Source organism: Pelodiscus sinensis, chromosome 19 (assembly GCF_049634645.1).
Source record: "Pelodiscus sinensis isolate JC-2024 chromosome 19, ASM4963464v1, whole genome shotgun sequence".
In the NCBI taxonomy this organism is placed as follows: Eukaryota; Metazoa; Chordata; order Testudines; family Trionychidae; genus Pelodiscus; species Pelodiscus sinensis.
Genome location: NC_134729.1, coordinates 23,271,112 through 23,294,442, shown reverse-complemented (window position 1 = coordinate 23,294,442; position 23,331 = coordinate 23,271,112). Strand labels below are relative to the sequence as shown.

Here is a 23,331-nt window from a genome sequence, read left to right as displayed (position 1 = left end):
TCTTGGAGTCATCGTGGATAGTTCTCTGAAGACATCCACGCATTGTGCAGCGGCAGTCAAAAAAGCAAACAGGGTGTTAGGAATCATTTTAAAAGGGATAGAAAATAAGACAGAGAATATCTTATTGCCCTTATATAAATCCATGGTACGCCCACATCTGGAATACTGCATACAGATATGGTCTCATCTCAAAAAAGATATACTGGCATTAGAAAAGGTTCAGAGAAGGGAAACTAAAATGATTAGGGGTTTGGAATGGGTCCCATAATGAGGAGAAATTAAAGAGACTGGGACTTTTCAGCTTGGAAAAGAGGAGACTAAGGAGGGATATGATAGAGGTCTATAAAATCATGAGTGGTGTGGAGAAAGTGAATAAGGAAAAGTTATTTACTTGTTCCCATAATATAAGAGCTAGGGGCCACCAAATGAAATTAATGGGCAGCAGGTTTCAAACAAATAAAAGGAAGTTCTTCTTCACACAGCGCACTCTCAATCTGTGGAACTCCTTTCCTGAGGAGGCTGTGAAGGCTAGAACTAAAACAGGGTTTAAAAGAGAACTAGATACATTCACGGAGGTTAAGTCCATAAATGGCTATTAGCCAGGATGGGTAAGGAATGGGGTCCCCAGCCTCTGTTTGTCAGAGGGTGGAGATGGATGGCAGTAGAGAGATCGCTTGATCATACCTGTTCGATTAACTCCCTCTGGGACACCTGGCATTGGCCACTGTCGGCAGACAGGGTACTGGGCTGGATGGACCTTTGGTCTGACCCAAGGTCTGATCCAAGGGAGGTGGTGGAATCTCCCTCTCTGGAGATATTTAAGAACAGGTTAGATAGACATCTGTCAGGGATGGTGTAGACGGAGCTTGGTCCTGCCTTGAGGGCGGGGGGCTGGACTCGATGACCTCTTGAGGTCCCTTCCAGTCCTATGATTCTATGACCCAGTATGGCCTTTCTTATGTATTACACTACTCTGAGGAGCAAAGGGTGCTAACTTACAATGAGGTCAATTTTATGACCCAATATATTCACTTTAAGTCTACTGTGAAACTGGAAAGATGCACGGTAGAAGAGCAACATTTGAAGTTAGGCCACATATACCCATGGTGCCACTTTAAATGGCTTCTTTTCGCTACTCTATTCTTAAATCTTCATCCATTAAATTCAGGATCTTTGTATACAAAGCAGCAGCTACAGTTTTGTTGCTGGACCTATGATTCTCGCAGAGATAAAATGGATCCATTCTTGTTTTCTGAAGGCAACAGTCCTCTTCTTGTTACAGAGTATGGATGTTAAAATGCATTTATTTAGGTAAACGGGTAACTGCTGAAACTTTACACAGGGAGCTTTTAAGCTGGCTCTCTGTGCACTGCCCCTCCTCCTGTATCAAATGCAGTGGAAGGGTGGGGGCAGGTACCTCCCCATGAGCACCAGCTCCCGTTTGATACAGAGGCAGCAGCATGGGGGATGCTCCATGGGAGCCAGTACATATGGGGAGCTGACTTAAAAGCCAGCTTCCACCTTCCCCCCGTCCCACCTTCCAGCGCTGCTGCCTCTGATCCTCTCTGTGCTGTTGCAGGTGTGAGGGGCCCCTGTGGTTAACCATGAAGATTAACCGATGAGCCCAGCCTTATCTGTTAACCATGTACACATTTACATTTTTACATCCCTAGTACAAAATGAAAAACTCAAAACACAAAAGGAAAAAGAACTGAGTATCATTAAAACTACATGTCCTCAATGCAAACCCTGTTTACATTAGAGATACATTGTATGCATAACCTATTAGGGATGTAAATGATTAAACTGGTTACCAGGTATGCATCACCCTTTAAGGGTGATGCTTACCAGGTACCAGTTAACTGGTACCCGGGAGCAGCCCCGCAGGGGTCAGGAGCAGAAGCCAGATGCCCCAGGTACATGGGGAAGTGGGGGGGGGGGGGGCACGCGAACAGAAGCTGGCCCCCTCCTGCTTGGGGCTGCTGGCGCCTGCTCCCGGCCCCACTGCACAAGGGGCAGCCAGCAGCTGGCAGCCCTAAATACAACAGCCTCAAGCAAAGGGGGGCTAGCAATGGCAGCCAACAGCCCCAAACGTAAGGGAACCAGGATTTTACATCCCTACAACATACATATAGTGTGATTTTAGACTACCAGGACCAAAATGTTCTGTTTTATGTTTGCTCATGTTCACGGCTATGTGGTTAAGGGACAGTATTGTAAATGTTTCTGATGCAACTCTAGCACCACCTAGTGGAGACCAGAGACCAAATAAAGATGAGTTTAGATGTACTGATTCCAAAGACGGACAAATTGATGGGATCTAAAATGAAAGTTTGTCACTTTTTATTCAGAGCCAACAGATCCACTTCTCCTCAGGTCACACCAGTTTATCAGAGAGAGCATAACTGCGCTGTAAGTTCTCTCACCTCTGCCTGTCAAGTCAGGTGAGCCAGAAAAAAGACACTGCATCATCCAATGGAAGATGTTAAAGATTTGCACAAAGACTACAGTTAAATGTGTCACAGTCCAGCCCCTCCTTCTCACAGTCTCTGCATTGTAAAGGAACACCATATTTATTCATGACAAGCTCCTTGCTCCTGCTAACTCTCATACACCCACAGGATCTATCAGCCTGGAGATAAGTGGCATCACTGGGGACTCATACTGTTGAGAGGTGAAGATTTTGTCTGCCAGTGCCAGGGCACAGTGATGAGAGCTGTACTGTGACATTTAAGTGTTAATTTGCATGCAAATGTCAATATTTATTAGTCACATCAAGATCCCCTGCAAATCACTCTTTTGGGTCACCACGTCTCTCTGGTTATACTTTTAAACAGCAGGAGGCCGGCGGAAACCAAGTATACAGGCTTTTTGTCACCTGTTCAATTCCATCTCCCCTAACTTCCTCATTGCATCCCTATTCATTGATCATTGCCATAGAATGTGAGGTCTAACCAGGAAATGCATACACACCCCCCAAAATTAGTTAACATGCTGGTTAAAAGAATCTTCCAGGAAGAATTAATTCCCTCCCCACAGAAGACATGGGAGATTGGAAATATTTTACATACTGAATAGAGGAAGTGTAAGGTAATAGATTATTTCTGCCCCACAGAGGACAGCAGTGTTTTAATACCAAAGTGCTTTCGCATTGCTCATGTTTCACCATCACTGTTTGCTTATGTATCTCGAAGTGTCATATCTGTGTATTAACTCCAAAAAGCCTCAATTGTTAAAACAGAGTTCTGTTTTTAGCCCCTTCCCCTCTCAAGAGTCCTTTTCTCTTATAGACAACTTAAAACAAGAATGTCAGGGCCAGGACTTATACTTCAAGTGAGACAGCAAGATAGACAAGTGAAATAAAGATAATGTATTCAAATGGCAAGTAGGAGATAGAGTGGGAGGAGAGAGAGAGAGCAATCACTGCTGGAATAGCCCACAAATGAATGCCAATCAGTAAAAAACTTAAACAACAAATAGTCTTGCAGCACCTTAGAGTCTAACAAAACATGTCGATGGTATCATGAGCTTTCGTGCGCATAACCCACTTCTTCAGATGAATGATGTTATTAAAGGTCCAGTTTCTAAAAAAGTAGTTGTGGGGGGAGGTGAAGAGAAGGCAAAAAGAAGGGAAAAAAAGAAAAAAGTTTGTTCAATGAAAGAAGCAAGTTGTTTGTGTCAGTATAACCTGAAGTGTAAGGGGTGCTAACAGACAGTGAGGTCAACTTTATGACCCAATATATTCACTGAAATTCCTATCAAGATTGTATAATGAGATAATACAGAATACCTTAAATACAAGTAGAACATGAGATTAGGGTAGTGTCCAAATAGAGACAAGGGTTCATAACTATTTCTCTCAACATTCTGCCCACTTACCAGGATTTCGGCTCCCCAAAATGCAGGTAGTTGATGCTGTAGAGATCCATGTCCTCAGTATGCCATGCAAATGTTGTTTTCCACATGCCAAAATAAAGATAGGGAGTGTTCACACCTTCTATGATAATCCCACACTCATGCTCCACCATGTCCAACAGGGTGTTCAGATTCCCAATATTCCATTCTTCTACATCCTAAAAGGACAAGAGAGTTCCATTCAGCACAGTCAAAGCAGAAACACATCAGGAGCTACCTTAGCAGAACAGACGAATAATTCTTGATCTGCTCCAGTATCCTGTCTCCTAATTTCACTGAAGTCAGGTAAATTATAGTACAAATATGTTTTCATTCTTTCCTTAAATGTACAATACTGTACATCATCAAGAAAAGAGGGCTAACTTCCTGAGCCCAAAGAGAAATTATTGCATGCCCGTGAAAGACCTTTTTATCCTTGTTAATGTGTCAGAGGCTACTTATTCACATAAACTGGATTCATCTTTTTTAAAATCCAAAAGCTTTAGGTAGTTCAGTTTATGCCCTACACCTCCTCTCCCCACCCCCACCTGTGATTATAAGAGCTACAAGATACAGAAAAAGGTTAAAAGGAATTATGTTCACACTCAAAATTTGACCTCTGTTTAAAGCCTAATATTTGGATATACATTTATTTTAGAGTCTTGTGTTTTCCAGACAGGCTTCTGTGTCTGGACTAACGCAATCCCTTTAAGCTCCAATCATTTCCAATATATTTTTTAAGTAACATTCACCAGACACTAAAGAAAGATTTTTCTTCTTTTGTGGTAACGCTTCAAGATAACGTAGCTTCTAATTAAACGCTATCTTCAGAACAGGCACTTTTGTTCGGGGGGGAGGGGGGGGATCCATCACTGGGAAACTGACTCATTCAGAAAAATAAAATTGAATAAAAGTAAAGTACATTTACGTGCTCTCCAAATAACTTGCAAGGGAAGTGGGGACATTTGCTCAAGTGCACTGGACTATAAAGTGCTTATACCAGTAGATGGCTCTAAAGCAGCAACAGTCCTTCAGGGAACAGACTGTTAGATACAATGTTTTCAAAAGTGCCCTTAATGAAAAAAAGAGGAGTACTGTGGCACCTTAGAAACTAACAGATTATATTAGGGCATCCTCTTAATATGCCTTGATAATGAAGTTTATGCCCTAATAAATCTGTTAGTCTGTAAGCCCTGGTCTACACTAAAACAAGTGGAGTGTCCACACTACCAAGCCCGTTATTTCGAAATGAGGGAATGGTTATTTCAAAATAATGACTCCTGCTTTCCATGAGGAACAACACTAATTCCGAAATAGTTATTTCAAAATAGTGGTAGTGTGGACGCTCCGCTGCCTATTTCAAAATAACTACTCCCCAGAGTAATTCAAACTAATTACTCCCGAGTGCTTCATGGGGCTCTAGATCCTGGTAGCACTTCCACATTAATAGAGCCTGCCTTGGACTAATTTTGAGGCTTCCCGGTAGTGTGGACAAGCTATTTTGATATTACAGGCAGTCCCCGAGTTACGCGGACCCGACTTATGTCGGATCCGCAGTTACGAATGGGGTTTGCTGCCTGTCTCCCTGGTCTGCTGGAGACCAGCAGACCAGGGAGACGGGAAGCAAAGCCTCTGAGAACACCGGCAGCGGGACAGCCGCGGCGTATCTGGGCTGCCTGCTGCCCGCGTGCTCCGCGGCTTTGCTCCACGTCTCCCCAGACCAGGGAAACGGGGAGCAAAGCCGGGGAGCACGCGGGCAGCAGGACAGCCCAGATACGCCGCAGCTGTCCCGCTACCGGCGTGTTCCATGGCTTTGCTCCCCGTGTCCCTGGTCTGCTGGTGACCAACAGACCAGGGAGACGGGGAGCAAAGCTGCCCCGCTGGGCTGTCCCGCTGCCAGCGTGTTCCGCGGCTTTGCTCCCGGTCTCCCTGGTCTGCTGGAGACCAACAGACCAGGGAGACGGGGAGCAAAGCGGAGCAAAGCCACGGAGCACGCAGGCAGCGGACAGCCCAGACGCGCCGCGGCTGTCCCACTGCCAGCGTGCTCCGCTTTGCTTTGCTCCCCGTCTCCCTGGTCTGCTGGTCTCCAGCAGACCAGGGGGACGCCTGTGGTAGAGCAGCTGGGGCGCTGCTGGTTGGTCCCGCAGCGCCACTCTGGGCGCTACTGGACCAACCCGGCAGCACCCCAGCTGCTCTGCCCCAGATGTCCTGATTCAGCCGCTGCTGGTCAGTTTCAGCAGCGGCTGAATCAGGACACCTGGGGCAGAGCAGCTGGGGTGCTGGTGGATTGGTCCAGTAGCGCCAAGGAGTGGCGCTACTGGAGCAACCCAGCAGCACCCCAGCTGCTCTGCCCCAGGTGTCCCCAAGTGAGCCGCTGCTGAAACTGACCAGCGCTGACTACAGGAAGCCCGAGGCAGAGTTGCTCTGCCCTGGGCTTCCTGGAATCAGCTGCTGATCAGTTTCAGCAGCAGCTGACTTGGGGACGCCTGGGGTTCTTAAGTTGAATCTGTATGTAATTCAGAACTGGCGTCCAGATTCAGCCTGTTGAAACTGATCAGAGGCTGATTCCAGGAAGCCTGGGGCAGAGCAACTCTGCCTCGGGCTTCCTGTAGTCAGCCGCTGGACAGTTTCAGCAGCGGCTGAATCTGGACGCCAGTTCCGACTTACATACAGATTCAACTTAAGAACAAACCTACAGTCCCTATCTTGTACGTAACCCGGGGACTGCCTGTATTTCAGGAGTTATTATTTTGAAATAATTTCCTAGTGTACACATGACCTAAGATGCCACAGAATTTCTCATTGTTTTTGCAGATACAGATTAACATGGCTACCCCTCAGACTTAATCGATGATAACACATGAAAGCCAAAGTTCACTACTGTGCCCCACTTCAAATGCTGGCAGAGAGAGGTTAGAAACACAAAATTGGGAAAAGGAATTTTGCTATTTTCAAGATTTTAAGACAATTAATAGAGGGAAAAGTAAAGTTTAACAGTTCCTGATAGTTGACTTTCTCCATCTCAGTAAAGATTGGTAAAACCACAAATGAGCACAAGCTAGCAGAGGAAAAGATTGACCTGTTGAGTGTAGAATTTCCAAAAGGAAGCTACCAGTAACCTTTTTTCCCCTCAGCATGGCCATATGTATTCAAAATTGTTCTTGAAATAACTACTTCAGATTGCTTGTGGCACCTTAATAGAGATTCCAGTTGTATCCACACTTATGCTTTTGAAAAACAATTTAACCCAACACGGTTTAAATAGCTAAATGTTAAATTAACCCTTTTTCACAATCATGTTAAAGCTTCTCTACTGTTATGCCAAGGACCAATTCAAATGCACTTTGCAATACACGGAAACACAGTATACGTTAAGGTAATTATCCTTGGATATCATTTTTCACATCAACCTGATGAGTGCCACAGAAAAGATCCCAATAAAAAAACAGGGAAGGAAGGGTCACAGCAGCTGTTAAATAACTACATATTTGAGCACCCCAATATTTTAAACAAAGCCAGTTACCAAGAGTATGTGCCTACATTTAAATGTCTAGTAATCCAAATACATATTATCGGTTTATTTGAAGTGAATAACCCCCACCTATAAGGTTCAAATACTAGAGCAAAAACCAATTCTTTTTAAGAACCAGATTTCTATTTCGTCCAAGTTATCATCACTGCTACAAGCCACAGGTATGCAAGAGATACAAGTATTAATGTACTTAAGTCAATGAACATTTTGACTAACCACTGCTGTGGAAGGCCTCAATGTGTATTTATTCTAAGTCGGATAAGTGGGGGGGGGGGTAAAAAAAGTGTTATTTTTCTTTATACAGTCAAGAAGCTCTAGCATACAATGTTTGTTCCCAGTGTTTGCTCTGTTGTGTATACAGAAGCACTGCATGTTTGACAGTGTGGTCTCATTTTAACTGTCTAAATATTACAATCAGTCAACACCCCCAGAGATGCAGCTTTCTACTCAAAAGAAAATCAGAATGAGTGGACTATTATATATTTCCTCTCTTCAAAGAGTACCTTGTTCTGATTTTTAGAAATTCTCATCCACTATATAGTCACTTTTCCCAGTGAACATACAACAAAAAAAAACCTAGTATGTTCGTGACCAATTTAAAAAAGCATCCACTCCTCTGAAAAGATATTGCAGGTACCGAATAAACTCGTGTCATTCCAACTGGTTATGGACTCTGTGCTGCACATTGAAACTTGCCATTCAAACTTGTTCACTCTTTATCTCAGCTCAATATAGCCAGGAGTGCAGCACAGTTTTATCCAACTAAAATAAATCCAAATCAATTACCTACTCATACATGAAGCTAAAATGGTTTATATACAAACATCCAGCACGGGATTTTCAAAAGCTTTCAGCACTGATTTACTCAACTTCCACGGATGATTTCCACCAACACTGAATTCTTTTGAAAATCCCACCCCACTATATAAAATACATATTTAATAACAAATATTTTGTAGATGTGTCTGTTTTAGAAGTTATTTTAAAATAGTTTAATATGTAAATGTAAATTTGTATTTAAAGAAAAAAATTAACTTTTTTAATTAAGGCAGATTGAATGAAGTTTAGGTAGGTTAAAAACAGTTGATATGTGTAAAAATAATTTAGAAAAGACTCTTCACTGGTCAAATCATGCTATATACTTAAGATAATGTAGCATCTGTTTATTTACAAAAGTACTTAGATTCTAAAGTAGTTGCCTTTAAACAAAACAGAATATCCTAATATCCTAATGTTTCTCAGTGTATATTCTGTTACTTTGTCTCCCCAAAAATGAGTGTTATTTTCAATTCAAAGGTTATGTTTACAGTTAGCGAAGATAATTTTTTATTATGAGCACATGGCCTGAAGTGTTGTCTTCCCAGATTGCCACAGCACTTCAGCAGAAATCTATTTCACTCTTTGGCAAGAGCTCTTCCACAGGAACGCACACGCACACACGGTGGAAGGCAAGCTTGCTTTTCCTATATTTGTGTACTGTCCTTCTGGTTGGACATTCCATTCTAACTGGATGGCCATTTTCTTTAATGGTGTTGTGGATGAATCAGGAGAACAGAGCTCCATTCCATTTCTGCCAGAGGCATGTGATCTTTGATTGGGCATTTTTTCTGATTTTTAGGGAAGCTAAATACATGCTCTCACACAGGCTTGGTGGCACCTAATTATCTGTTTGTAAAGTGCATTGCAATTCTAGATGCAAGGCTCTGTATAACTAATATTTGGTCTATTTAACAAGCAACTGAAAAATATGTATATAACACTTACTGCATCATATAGTGAGCCACTGATATCTGCCCCATAAATTGGTGAGACGAACGTCAGATTCTTCCAGTATTTGCGTTCCAGGTCTTCAAAATCTTGGTGGCGCGGAGTACAGTACCTGATCAGCAAAAGGAAGAGTTAAGAGATTAGGAGAAAGTCACAGACCTTAGAAGCATATGTGCAAGGGACTATGTAAAGCAGAGGTGAGGAACTTTTTTGGGCTGAGGGCAGCTAGGGTCGCCAGGTGTCCGGTATTCACCTGGATAGTCCGGTATTTTCGCCTCCTGTCCGGTAAAAAAAATTCAGGGCATACTGGCCACCTGAGATGTCCGGTATTCTCTGAATTTTTCCCCAGCCAGCAGGCAAAAATGCCAGGCACCTGGCAACCCTACAAACACTCAGCGCTCAGCCTCCCCCCACCCCGAACCCCTCCGGCCCCCAAAACCCCCCAGCCCCCATGCTTACCTGGTTCCCCAAGGCTGCTGACGCAAAATGCTCAACTGCTCCCCTGTTCCTATCCCTGCACTCACTCTTAAAGGGGACATGCTGGGTTTTTGTTTTTTTTCTTCGCTTAATAAGTCCTTGTAGTTCTTTTTTTTTTGGCTCGACAACTTTGGTCTCCCCTGCTACCCCCCCCCCTCCCCCAACAGAATTTTTTCCTGGTGTTTTTTTTGGGGGGGGGGGGGAGGGGTCGGTATTTTTGTTTCAACCATCTTGCAACCCTAAGGGCCACTGACCCACAGAAAATCAGTTGGGGGCAGCACACAAGTGAGAGGTAAAAAAACCAAACCAAAACAAAACCTTACTAACGTGGTCCCTGACCAAGAAGGAGAAAGACACTCCCCACATTCCTCTCTTACACCAGAGCCTAGGGGAGCCCACGCTAGTAAATTGTGTGCGCTCCGGCCCCATGGTGGGGCAGCTGGGGGGAGGGGCTGGAGCACCAGCATGGGCTCCCCAATGGTGGGGGGAAACCGGGAGCCTTGGGAGCCGGATCCAGGCCCTGGGCCTGAAGTTCCCCATCCCTGATATAAAGGAATAAACTGCTCAGCTTTGTGAAAGGCATAAGTGGAATGGCCAGCCCAAGTGGTTAGCATAACAATAGCTGAAAGTTATGGTTCGGGCAGCAGACTCTCCACATCAGTTGGTAGTGGAGAGGCTAGGTACAGTAATGATATAATCAGTCCCAGAGCAAACTGCTATGCCATCTTGTAACCAGAGCACAGAAAAGAGTTTCTAGAACCTTTAAAACAGTACATCAGACTAGACTTGCCTAACAACCAGAGCAGATACTGGGTTCCAAAGACACTGAGATGTTAAGTAAGCATAGTTACAGTTTTCCATACTTGAGCTACTTGGCAGCCTGAGAGGAACCTACATCAGAAAACCTAGGTAGTTGCACTGTTCTGCTGACTTCAACTGACTTACTGCAACTGGTTTATAGGTTTTCCCTTAATCGCCTTTGGTCTAATTCCTTTTTTATAATATTAGTATGCATTTTTATAGCAGCTTCTATCTGCTGATCTCAAAGCACATTGTAAACATCAGTGAATTAACCCTTACAATACTCCTGGAAGATACAGAACACCAGTCCCCAAACTGTGGCATGTAGCTCCCAACCCCCCCCCCCTTTATATTCCTGCAGAGGGCATGGAGGAATATTTGGGGAAGGCTCAGTGGGGCAAAGGCCAGCCCACACAGGGAACACTGATCTCCCCCATGAAATCTGTCTGGTATAGGGAAAAAGTACACAAGACCAAATTTCACAGTCCATGATGCATATTTCATAAGTGTGAAATTGGCAGGGTCCCATCCATAACCATTTTCTCCATGAGAAAAATAGCCACTGAAGACAGCCATCAAACAGGGCCTTCCTACACCAGTTCTGCACCACATACAAGGGTGTCCCTGCACAACCTTCTCATCTCCTGTGATCATGAATTTCAAACATTACAAGTACAAGCTGTTCCCGTCAGAATGTTTCCAATTTAAAGTTTGGTTGCAATTCCTTTCCAGTTGGTTAAAAAAAAAAAAAAAAAAGGCTTTCCATTTTCCCCTCCCAATTCATAATACAAAAGCAAATTGTCACTCAAAATTACATACTTCTCACTGTTGGCGAGACGCCGGTATTCTCCCACCGTCATGGGTTTCTTCTGTATATTATACTGGGTGAACAACCCCGACTGTCCAGTCACCACCTGCTGGATAGGTGCTGGGATGACCATGTCATCAATGTCGTCATAAGTTTTTCGGGGCTTCCATTCCTTGGGAGGAATCACCTGGAAGAGGAGGAAGAAAAACCAAAAGTTACATCTATGCACTTAATACAGACACTTAATTTCTGTAAGACAAACACTAGCGTAGGCATATTTTACACTGCTGCAGTCCTCTAGCTACTATAGACCAACCACATGAATTTTAACTATCATGTCATCTAACCCTGCTCAGATCAGGGCAAAGTGATGTTGGTTAAAATGCTGGCAGCTTGTCTATTACATCAGTTGGTCTGATGGAGCTGCACCAGAGGAAGATCAATAATGAGAAATACTTTTGAGTCAGTTTATACAAAATCCACTGGACACCAAAATAGTTTACTTCCTTTCCTGGAAGGTGTTTTAGAAATCCACTATCAGCCCTATTGCAAGACAGTACCCACGGTGCCCCAGTACAGAGCCTTTTAGAGATTTTTAAACAGTATCCTCTCCTTGCAGGAAACTGTTTGGTATAGCTCTGTTAACAGTTTGCTTCTTTTCTGGTTAGAAGTTTGTAAGTTCCATACAAGAACTCTAATTTCAATTTCTAAAATGAAAATCGGAGCTAAAAACCTGATAAAATGACAAGTAATTTTCCCAGTTAGAAATATGTTGTGGAATACTTCAGCATAGGAACCAATCCAACTCAAGACTCCCATTGCCTTCACTAGGAGTTAGAACAGCACCATACGACAGAACTTCTTTTCACTGGATATCTGCAGTACCATTCCATTTTTAATTTGCTTTATGGAATGATTTCAGGACAACAGTGCAAATCCAACTAAGATTGTCATGATAAAGTCTAGAGATTATTAAAAACTTCTTAGCTTTCCAGAAGCCCTCAAACTCTCCATACATGAAACTAAGTATGTTAAATTTAGATTAATCAACTAATCGAATAGTCGATGCAATATGCATTGACTATTCAATTAGTTGATAAGGGCACCTCTGCCTTTGAAACATAGCAAGAGGCCTGCCAGCTCTTGCTACATTTCAAAGGCAGAAGTGCCCCGGGGATCACGGGGCCAGCGGGGGACTCAAGCAGTCCTCTGCTGGCCCTGCACTCTCTGCTTTTGAAATGTACAAAAGCCACCTTAAGAGATTAACAGAACTACCCTTACCCACATGCAGAATAGGCAGCTGCGTAGGGCAACCAAAAATTGGGGCACCACTGGGTCTTAATGTCAATCCACCCGCCTCTTCATATTCCTGTTCTGCAGCTCTGCTTCCTCAGGGGAGGATCTAGTTAACTTAAAAGTAAAAAAGCCTGCCAGACCTATTAACAGACACTGAACCTGTGCAACAGCCATTCCAGTGGTAATGAATATATAATCATCTCTCTAAAAAACCCTCCCTCACTCAGGCTGCTGTTAGGCATAGGAGCACCGGTTTAATAGTACTGTGTAGGGCCCCATAAATCCTATGGACGGCCCTGGAGACGTAGATGGTTTGTGGTGTTGTACAGCACAGGTCTTTAAAAAAAAAAAATAAATAAAAAAAAAAAAAAGTGTGTCCACACTGGTCAGGGAGGGTAAGGGACAAGACAAGACTACAAACATGATGGACAGAGTGCTCGCTTTAGAGATGAGCCACTGAAGATACAAGCATTGGCTCTCCTTTTAAGAGTAGCTATCCCATTGTTTCTTGGCTCTTTCAGGCAAATGATGAAGGTGTGAAAAGAAGCTGCAGAGCAGTGAAGGTGAAAGTGTCAGTTTAAAATAGAATAAATCTAGGCCTAAATGCTGAGGAGGTTCCCTTGTGTATGGAAGAGTCATGTTGAAGGACAATGAGAAATCGTACTTCAACCTTGAAGAATAGAACAAATGAATTTAAACAAAGAAAGAGATTAATTATAATTGATAGATATGGAAGGATAGGTTTGATTTTCATGGCAATGGATTCTCCAGAGTAAGCAGAAAGCCCTGCCTGGATAAAGTGGTCAAGGCAAAAAAAAAAAAAAAAAAAAAAGAAAACCACCGTTCTGCAAGCTGAGGGCATAGTATGAAAAGCTACTTCCTTCTGAGATTTGAAATTCACCAACAGCTTTTAGACTAGTTACAATAATCCACTTCAAAAGACTCAGAGAGAATTAAATCATTAGTACGCTTGAGTGGGCAAGGAACCACTTCATGAAGAGCTTTTTATCAATACCAGGCTCCATTTTGCAATTGTAATAAAAGCAGTAATTGACCTATGTTTTAACAAGGAGCTATTCTCTCATGCCTAACAGTTTTCCTTTTCTACATGTGCGTTCTAGTTTGTTCCATTAAATGCCAAGTGTGTATCTACCTTGTTAGGGCAAATTAGTCTATCTGTGATGTAACAAAATATGGTCACAAAAGGATTCTTCCTACTTAACTTGCCCTGACTTTCCTCTCACATTTATGTTTATAGTATTTAAACTTGGAAATCAGATATGAACAGCTCTCAAAATGGCCCAGTTTCATTTTGTTTTCCACTCTTACAACAGGATGTTAAACAAAAATTGGAATGGATTTTTTTTTTAAAACTACAAAGGACTACTTTATAATCAAATAAGTGTCTTTCACAAAATTTACCCCAGTTTTTCTCCTCCTAAATGAAAAACAAGGGACATCTATTTCTCTGACTAATCAACAGCCATGTTTATTTAATAAATTTACTGCAAGAATTAACACTAAATGTTATACAAGTTTTTAAAATTTAAGCTTTTAAAAAGAATTTTAAAAGCACGACAGAGTAAGTAAACCTTTTCTCACTGAATTTCCAGTGTTGTAGCTCATGCATGCCTTCCAGCTCGACATCAGCAAACAGGGAAGAAAAAGAGCAATATCTGTGAACTACGCAGAACTAGGAACACTTTTTAAAAGGGCAGTAATATGTTCTAGGGGAAGTGCAGCAATAATTTACACCAAAATAGCACTTTCCAAATATCAAAGCACTTCACAATGAACCCACTAACCCGCCTCCCCACCTCCCCCCACCCCGATCAAGGAGGTTTTGTGACAATTTTTACAGATGGGCAAACCGGCTCAAAGAAATTACAGATATGATTTTCAAAGCTGCCAAACAAAATGAGGTGCAGAATTCTCTTTCAGGGTTGGGCCTTAACTCCTTTCGGCATAGCTCACTTCAGGTAGATCATGTCCACAGCAAAACCAGATACAAAACTCAAAGACTCTCAGCATACATTCTAACTATTGGTCATGCTGCTTCAGTACTAAGGGGTACATGCTGTTAGATAGGAATCTTTGAGACATTACATTAACACAAGTCAGTGTCTAGTTCTCCAGACAGAAATGAAATGTCACCTGTCACGTTTGAAGAATAGGGAATAATGCCAATGGCTGGGTCATTATGCCGCCTCATCAACAAAAATGTCCTAATTTCCAAACATAAAAACTATAGCCAGGAATACATTGGCTGCAATTTTTGCCTGGATTAACCACGCACCATACATGTAAACAATTTTGGTAACATTCAAAGTAAGAGCAACACTAAATAAAAGCAAACTATTAAATAAAAGCACACACTATCCAATGAGTTCCTGGACTGCATTGAAGACAACTTTCTATTTCAGAAGGTTGAAAAAGCTACTAGGGGAGAACGCTGTTCTAGATTTGATTTTAACAAATAGGGAGGAACCGGTTGAGAATCTGAAAGCGGAAGACAGCTTGGGTGAAAGTGATCATGAAATCATAGAGTTCATGATTCTAAGGTATGATAGAAGGAAGAATGGCAAATTAGACAATGGATTTCAGGAAGGCAAATTTTGGTAAGCTCAGAAAGCTGGTAGGTAAGGTCCCATGTGAAGCAAGACCGATGGGAAAAAAAACTGAAGAGAGTTGACAGTTTTTCAAAAGGACATTATTAAGGGCCCAAAAGCACGCTATTCCGCTGCGTAGGAAAGAAAGAAAATATGGCAAAAGGCCACCATGGATCAACCAGGAGATCTTGCATGATCTAAAAATAAAAAAGGAGTCATATAAAAAGTGGAAACTAGGACAAATGACAAAGGATGAATATAGGCAAACAATACAGGAATGCAGGGGCAAGATTAGAAAGGCAAACTAGCTACAGGCATAAAGGGAAACAAGAAGACATTCTATAAATATATTAGAAGCAAGAGGAAGACCAAGGACAGGGTAGGGTCATTGCTCAGTGAGGAGGAAGAAACAGTAACAGGAAACTTGGAAATGGCAGATATGCTTAATGACTTATTTGTTCTGGTCTTCACCAAGAAGTCTGATGAAGGAATACCTAACATAGTGAATGCTAGTGGGAAGGGGGTAGGTTTAGAAGATAAAATAAAAAAATAATAAGTTAAAAATCACCTAGAGAAGTTAGATGCCTGATGATATGTGTCCTAGAATAATCAAGGAGCTAATAGAAGAAGTATCTGAGCCTTTAACTATCATCTTTGGAAAATCATGGAAGACAGGAGAGATTCCAGAAGATTGGAAAAGGGCAAATTTAGTGCCCATCTATAAAAAGGGAAATAAAAACAACCCAGGAAACTACAGACCAGTCAGTTTAACTTCTGTGCCAGGAAAGATAATGGATCAAGTAATTAAGGAAATCTGCAAATACTTGAAAGATAATAAGGTGATAAGGAACAGCCAGCATGGATTTGTAAAGAACAAATCCTAGAATCACAGAACTGGAAAAGACCTCAGAAGTCCAGCCCCCTGCTCTAGGCAGGACCAATTCCAACTAAATCAACCCGGCCAGGGCTTTGTCAAGCCAAGACTTAAACACCTCTAGGGATGGAGACTCCACTACTTCCCTAGGGAACCCATTCCAGTGCTTCACTACCCTCCTAGTGAAATAGTTTTTCCTAATATCCAACCTGGACCTCTCCCACCACAAATTGAGACCATTGCTCCTTGTTCTGCCATCTGTCACTACTGAGAACAGCCTCTCTCCATCCTCTTTGGAACCTCCCTTCAGGAAGTTGAAGACTGCTATCAAATCCCCCCTCACTCTTCGCTTCTGCAGACTAAACAGACCCAACTCCCTCAGCCTCTCTTCATAAGTCATATGCTCCAGCCCCCTAATCATTTTGGTTGCCCTCTGCTGGACCCTCTCCAATGCGTCCACATCCTTTTTGTAGTGGGAGGCCCAGAACTGGACACAATACTCCAGATGCGGCCTCACCAAAGCCAAAATCATGTCAAACCAATCTGATAGCTTTCTTTGATAGGATAACGAGTCTTGTGGATAAGGGAGAAGCGGTGGATGTGGTATACTTAGACTTCAGTAAGGCATTTGATACGGTCTCGCATGATATTCTTATCAATAAACTAGGCAAATACAACTTAGATGGGGCTACTATAAGGTGGGTGCATAACTACCTGGATAACCATACTCAGAGAGTAGTTATTAATGGTTCTCAATCCTGCTGGAAAGATATAATAAGTGAGGTTCCACAGAGTTCTGTTTTGGGACTGTCTCTGTTCAATATCTTCATCAACGATTTAGATATTGGCATAGAAAGTACGCTTATTAAGTTTGCAGATACCACACCAAGCTGGGAGGGGTTGTGACTACTCTGAAGGATAGGGTCATAATTCAAAATGATCTGGACAAATTGGAGAAATGGTCTGAGGTAAACAGGATGAAGTTTAATAAGGACAAATGCAAAGTGCTCCACTTAGGAAGGAACAATCAGTTTCACACATACAGAATGGGAAGCGACCTCTCGAGGTGTCCCTTCCAGTCCTAGTATTCTATGATTCCCGATACTTTCCAACTAAGTTATTGTATACAATACAACTGTTCACAAGTCCAATGTAGTAAGTAATTAGTTGAGTGACTACTCACGTCTCGCCACTCGCTGTCTCTGTATCAGAGGCAGCAATGGGAGGGGGGAAAGCAGAAGCCGGTGCTGGAGGGAACCAGCTTAAAAGCCAGTTCCCCCAGCATCATCTCTGAGGTGTGGGGCAAAGCTACATCAGTCCAGGAGTCAGCGCAAGCCGAGACTCTTCAGTCCCAGCTTGTGCTGCCCCTGGGAGCTAACCCTACTGCAGCTCTGCACTTTAAATGTAGTAAATGCCCAGCAGCTCTTACTACATTTAAAATGCAGAGCTACAGCGGCGATAGCTCCTTTATTGACTAATCAAGCAGTCGATGGAAATTCCATCAACTACTTGATTAGCTGATTAACCATTACTTAACATCCCTAGCATAATACTGAGCTTTCCACCTAGCAATTTTTTTTAAACTTCTCTAAAATGAATCAGATATGTCAAGATCCAACTCACCTTGGCAAGCCCTGCCCTATGTGCTCCCTGCGATTCAATGTAGGCAACATATTTCCCAAAGTCCCGAAACTCCTCTAGGGTGGGACGGAAGGTCATGATCTTACAGCCAGGGTTCTGTGGACTTGGGTTTTCAGACCCCATGGTTCCAGTGAGTTTTCAGCACCTGAAAAATGAAAAGGCAAAGGGGTGGGAAAGTGTCAGAAAGAGAGAAAGTGAATTAAAAAGGGAGGGGGGACTCATTCCTTTCCTCACAGTCTCTTTCACAAATCTCAAGATAAAATATATGCAAATTTTTCCATTTTCCCCACAGATCAAACATTTCAGAGCCCTGCTGGTAACAAAATAGGGACTTTTTATTAAAACCAGAAATAATTTTAGCACTCTTTTTATACACCGTGCCCATGTACACTAATTGCCACAACTGTAAACAAAATTTCTATTGCAAACAAGGTCTGAATGAGCTCTCCCCTGACATCTAGTGATAAAAATGCAGGGGACCTCTCTCATAGTTCTGTTTGACTCCTTGCTAATCTGTTGACCAGATAGCATCAATTTATTTCATTTACCTCCAGCTTGCCCCCCCCCCAAAAAAAAAAAAAAAAAAAAAAAAAAAAAGGTCTCTCAGATCAGAACCCAGCCACAGTCATCTATGCATGTCACCAGATATTTTTAAATAAATTATCAAAATGATTCAAATGGGTGTGATTATATTGTGTTCTTTTGACAATTCAAATATGCAGAATTTTAAAATATTGTGTGCACCAATTTTAAATCATTTGGCTCTGAATTCCACCCAAGTAGAGATGTGAAATGTGAAGACTATGGATAGATTCCAGCTAAACAACCTGCTGGTCATTATGTCCCCCCCTATGGTTGATTTTTTTCTGTGGGTCCGTGCTTCCTGATATGGGAAATCAGCTATACCAGAACAAGTACATTTACACCAGTATAACTGTCCACACAGAGGTAGGGGATGGTACAACTTGTACCACCTCTGTGTCTAGGTCAAGACACAATTATACCTGAATGCTTATCTATAACCTTCAGTTTCCTCCATTCATTATGTGCAAGTGGCTGGCCTTGAACGAACATGAATGACAACAGCTAAGCTTTTCCACCAATTCCCACTCTCTCTAATCCCTATGTATATGAAAGTAAGCGGTCATTTAAAATTGTGGCAGCATGCTTTTCCTTTGTTTCAGTGACAGCAACTCATGCATTAGATGGAATGGGAGAGGGGAGACAGTTTTTAGGTTTGTTTGAGTACTAGTTTCTCAAGGTTATAATAGAAGCTATTTAGTATTTGAACCTTGCATTATGATTTGATTAAATCTGCAGCGTGTATGGAGACAACGAAACTTCAGAGTCATTTTTAGAATCTCTATCAGCTCAAATAGCAACTGTATAACTTACTTCAAATTTACAGTAAATTTTTTTATCCTGAACCATATTAAACTCCTCAAAGTAAATTTAAGTATTCAATTTAGAATGTTACAGGAATGGCAAAAACAACTTACTGCAAACTCCTATGGAAAGACTCACTTTAAATATTTCTGTTAGTCTCTAATGTGCCACAGGACTACTCATTTTTAAAGTTACTGACAAACACAGCTACCCCTCTGAGATTTTAAGTGATACCTGTGCGTTCACAATAGCCACTGAATATCACTAGAGGGCAGTAAAGGACTTTGGCTGTGACAATATCAGATCTCAGAGAATAGTGATAGAAATGTAGCCGTGTTAGTCTGGGGTAGCTGAAGCAAAATGCAGGACAATGTAGCACTTTAAAGACTAACAAGATGGTTTATTAGATGATGAGCTTTCGTGGGCCAGACCCACTTCCTCAGATCAAATAGTGGAAGAAAGTAGTCACAACCATATATACCAAAGGATACAATTAAAAAAAAAATGAACACATATGAAAAGGACAAATCACATTTCAGAACAGGAAGGGGGTGCGGGGGGGGGGGGGGAAGGAAGGAAGGTAAGTGTCTGTGAATTGATGATATTAGAGGTGGGGAGAGTGGGATAGAATCATAGAATAATAGGACTGCAAGGGACCTCGAGAGGTCATCAAGTCCAGCCCCCCGCCCTCAAGGCAGGATCAAGCTCCGTCTACACCATCCCTGACAGGTGTCTATCTAACCTGTTCTTAAATATCTCTAGAGAGGGAGATTCCACCACCTCCCTTGGCAATTTATTCCAATATTTGACCACCCTGACAGTTAGGAATTTTTTCCTAATGTCCAATCTAAACCTCCCCTGCTGCACTTTAAGCCCATTACTCCTTGTCCTGTCCTCAGAAACCAAGAGGAACAAATTTTCTCCTTCCTCCTTGTGACACCCTTTTAGATATTTGAAAACCGCTATCATGTCCCCCCTTAATCTTCTTTTTTCCAAACTAGAACTAATTTGAGAGCTAATGGTATTAGAGGTGATAATGGTATTAGAGGTGATAATTGGGGAAGCTATCTTGGTAATGGGTAAGATAGTTTGAGTGTTCATTCATTCCTTCTCGGAGAGTGTCGAATTTTAACATGAATGACAGTTCAGAGGATTCCCTTTCAAGTGCAGATGTAAAAGGTCTTTGTAGCAGAATGCAGGTGAAGTCAAGTCATTGAGAGTGTCCTTTCTGGTTAAAATGGCAAGAAACTGTTTTTTCTTTGTGATCTTGTCTATCTGTTTTGTGGGCATTAATCCTTTGGCGAAGTGTCTGAGACGTTTGTCCAATGTACATAGCAGACGGACACTTTCGGCACATGATAGCATAGATTATATTTCTGGATGCGCCGGAATATGTGTTCTTGATCTTATAACTCACTTGGTTAGGTCCAATAATGGTATCAGCAGAATGAATATGTGGACAAAGCTGGCAACGGGGTTTGTTGCAAGGGAAGGTACCAGGGTTGGTATTAGTGTGGTATGTCCTGTGGTTGTTGGTAAGAATCATCTTGAGGTTAGGTGGTTGTCTATAGGAGACTATGGGTCTGTCTCCCAGAGCCTCTTGGAGTATGGTATCCTGTTCCAGTATAGGCTGTAGTTTATTGATAACGTGTTGGACAGGTTTAAGTTGGGGGTTGTAGGTGATGACAAGTGGTGTTCTATTGCTGGTTTTCTTGGGTCTGTCTTGAAGTAGATGGTTTCTAGGTATTCGTCTGGCTCTTTCAATTTGTTTTTTTATTTCTCCGGGTGGGTAGTTGTTGTTTATAAATGCTTGGTAGAGATCCTGAAGCTTCTGGTCTCTGTCAGTGGGATTAGAGCAGATGCGGTTGTATCGAAGGGCTTGGCTATAGACGATGGATCGTGTGGTGTGTTCTGGATGGGAGCTGGAAGCATGTAGGTAACTGTATGAGTCGGTGGGTTTTCTGTAGAGAGTGGTGTCTAATTTTCCATTGTTGATTTGTACTGTGGTGTCCAGGAACTGGATCGCTCGTGTAGAATGGTCCAGGCTGAGGTTGATGGTGGGGTGTAGGTTGTTGAAATCTCTGTGGAATATCTCCAGTGTTTCTTGGCCATGCGTCCAGATCATAAAGATGTCATCGATGTACCGTAGGTAGAGAAGGGGTGAAAGGGGACGGGAGTTGAGGAAACGTTGTTCTAGGTCAGCCATAAAGATGTTAGCATACTGTGGGGCCATGCGTGTACCCATGGCTGTGCCGCTGATCTGGAGGTATAAGTTGTTCCCAAATTGGAAATAATTGTGGGTGAGAACAAAGTTACATAGGTCTGCTATCAGGTTGGCAGTAGTGTCCTCTGGGATAATTGCTTGTAATCCGTCTTCATGTGGGATGTTGGTATATAGAGCTTCTACATCCACGGTGGCAAGGATGGTGTTATTGGGGAGGTTATCGATGTTTTGTACTTTCCTTAGGAAGTCAGTAGTGTCTCGGAGATAGCTGGGGGATGCTAACATCTTTATGGCTGACCTAGAACAACGTTTTCTCTACTCCCGTCCCCTTTCACCCCTTCTCTACCTACGGTACATCGATGACATCTTTATGATCTGGACGCATGGCCAAGAAACACTGGAGATATTCCACAGAGATTTCAACAACCTACACCCCACCATCAACCTCAGCCTGGACCATTCTACACGAGAGATCCAGTTCCTGGACACCACAGTACAAATCAACAATGGAAAATTAGACACCACTCTCTACAGAAAACCCACCGACTCATACAGTTACCTACATGCTTCCAGCTCCCATCCAGAACACACCACACGATCCATCGTCTATAGCCAAGCCCTTCGATACAACCGCATCTGCTCTAATCCCACTGACAGAGACCAGAAGCTTCAGGATCTCTACCAAGCATTTATAAACAACAACTACCCACCCGGAGAAATAAAAAAGCAAATTGAAAGAGCCAGACGAATACCTAGAAACCATCTACTTCAAGACAGACCCAAGAAAACCAACAATAGAACACCACTTGTCATCACCTACAACCCCCAACTTAAACCTGTCCAACACGTTATCAATAAACTACAGCCTATACTGGAACAGGATACCATACTCCAAGAGGCTCTGGGAGACAGACCCATAGTCTCCTATAGACAACCACCTAACCTCAAGATGATTCTTACCAACAACCACAGGACATACCACACTAATACCAACCCTGGTACCTTCCCTTGCAACAAACCCCGTTGCCAGCTTTGTCCACATATTCATTCTGCTGATACCATTATTGGACCTAACCAAGTGAGTTATAAGATCAAGAACACATATTCCTGCGCATCCAGAAATATAATTTATGCTATCATGTGCCGAAAGTGTCCGTCTGCTATGTACATTGGACAAACATCTCAGACACTTCGCCAAAGGATTAATGCCCACAAAACAGATAGACAAGATCACAAAGAAAAAACAGTTTCTTGCCATTTTAACCAGAAAGGACACTCTCAATGACTTGACTTCACCTGCATTCTGCTACAAAGACCTTTTACATCTGCACTTGAAAGGGAATCCTCTGAACTGTCATTCATGTTAAAATTCGACACTCTCCGAGAAGGAATGAATGAACACTCAAACTATCTTACCCATTACCAAGATAGCTTCCCCAATTATCACCTCTAATACCATTATCACCTCTAATACCATTAGCTCTCAAACATCCCACTCTCCCCACCTCTAATATCATCAATTCACAGACACTTACCTTCCTTCCTTCCTCCCCCCCCCCCGCATCCCCCTCCTGTTCTGAAATGTGATTTGTCCTTTTCATATGTGTTCATTTTTTTTTAATTGTATCCTTTGGTATATATGGTTGTGACTATTTTTTTCCACTATTTGATCTGAGGAAGTGGGTCTGGCCCACGAAAGCTCATCATCTAATAAACCATCTTGTTAGTCTTTAAAGTGCTACATTGTCCTGCATTTTGCTTCAGATCTCAGAGAGTAAAGTATGATTGGACTGGAACAAGTCAATACTGAGATGGAAAGCTGCCAAGAAAAATCCTGGTGCTGCAGGAAATGATGCTAGCAATACTGGACCAACACTCAGCAAAGTGATGGAAATAGTTATGTTTTTGTAAAAGACAACAGAGGGTCTTGTCACCAATAATTTAAAAAACTCTGATCTTATCCTTCTAAAGTAGGGTGTTAATCCTGGCAACAATGACTGAATGGACCCACCATAGTTTCAA

At 42.4% G+C, this 23,331-nt stretch overlaps 1 protein-coding gene across 2 annotated transcripts in view; it reads right to left on the bottom strand.

Annotated features, from left to right (window-relative positions):
- The window catches only part of KDM4B (lysine demethylase 4B), a 194,272-nt gene that overhangs the window by 141,375 nt on the left and 29,566 nt on the right, over positions 1–23,331 (bottom strand). For both annotated transcript variants that reach the window (XM_075903063.1, XM_075903064.1), the window contains exons 2-5: positions 17,682–17,844; positions 11,291–11,466; positions 9,191–9,305; positions 3,880–4,073 (exon numbers count right to left, since the gene is read on the bottom strand). In XM_075903063.1, the coding sequence (XP_075759178.1) occupies positions 3,880–4,073; positions 9,191–9,305; positions 11,291–11,466; positions 17,682–17,822 (626 nt within the window). In that variant the 5' untranslated portion in view covers positions 17,823–17,844. The remainder of the gene's footprint in view (positions 1–3,879; positions 4,074–9,190; positions 9,306–11,290; positions 11,467–17,681; positions 17,845–23,331) is intronic.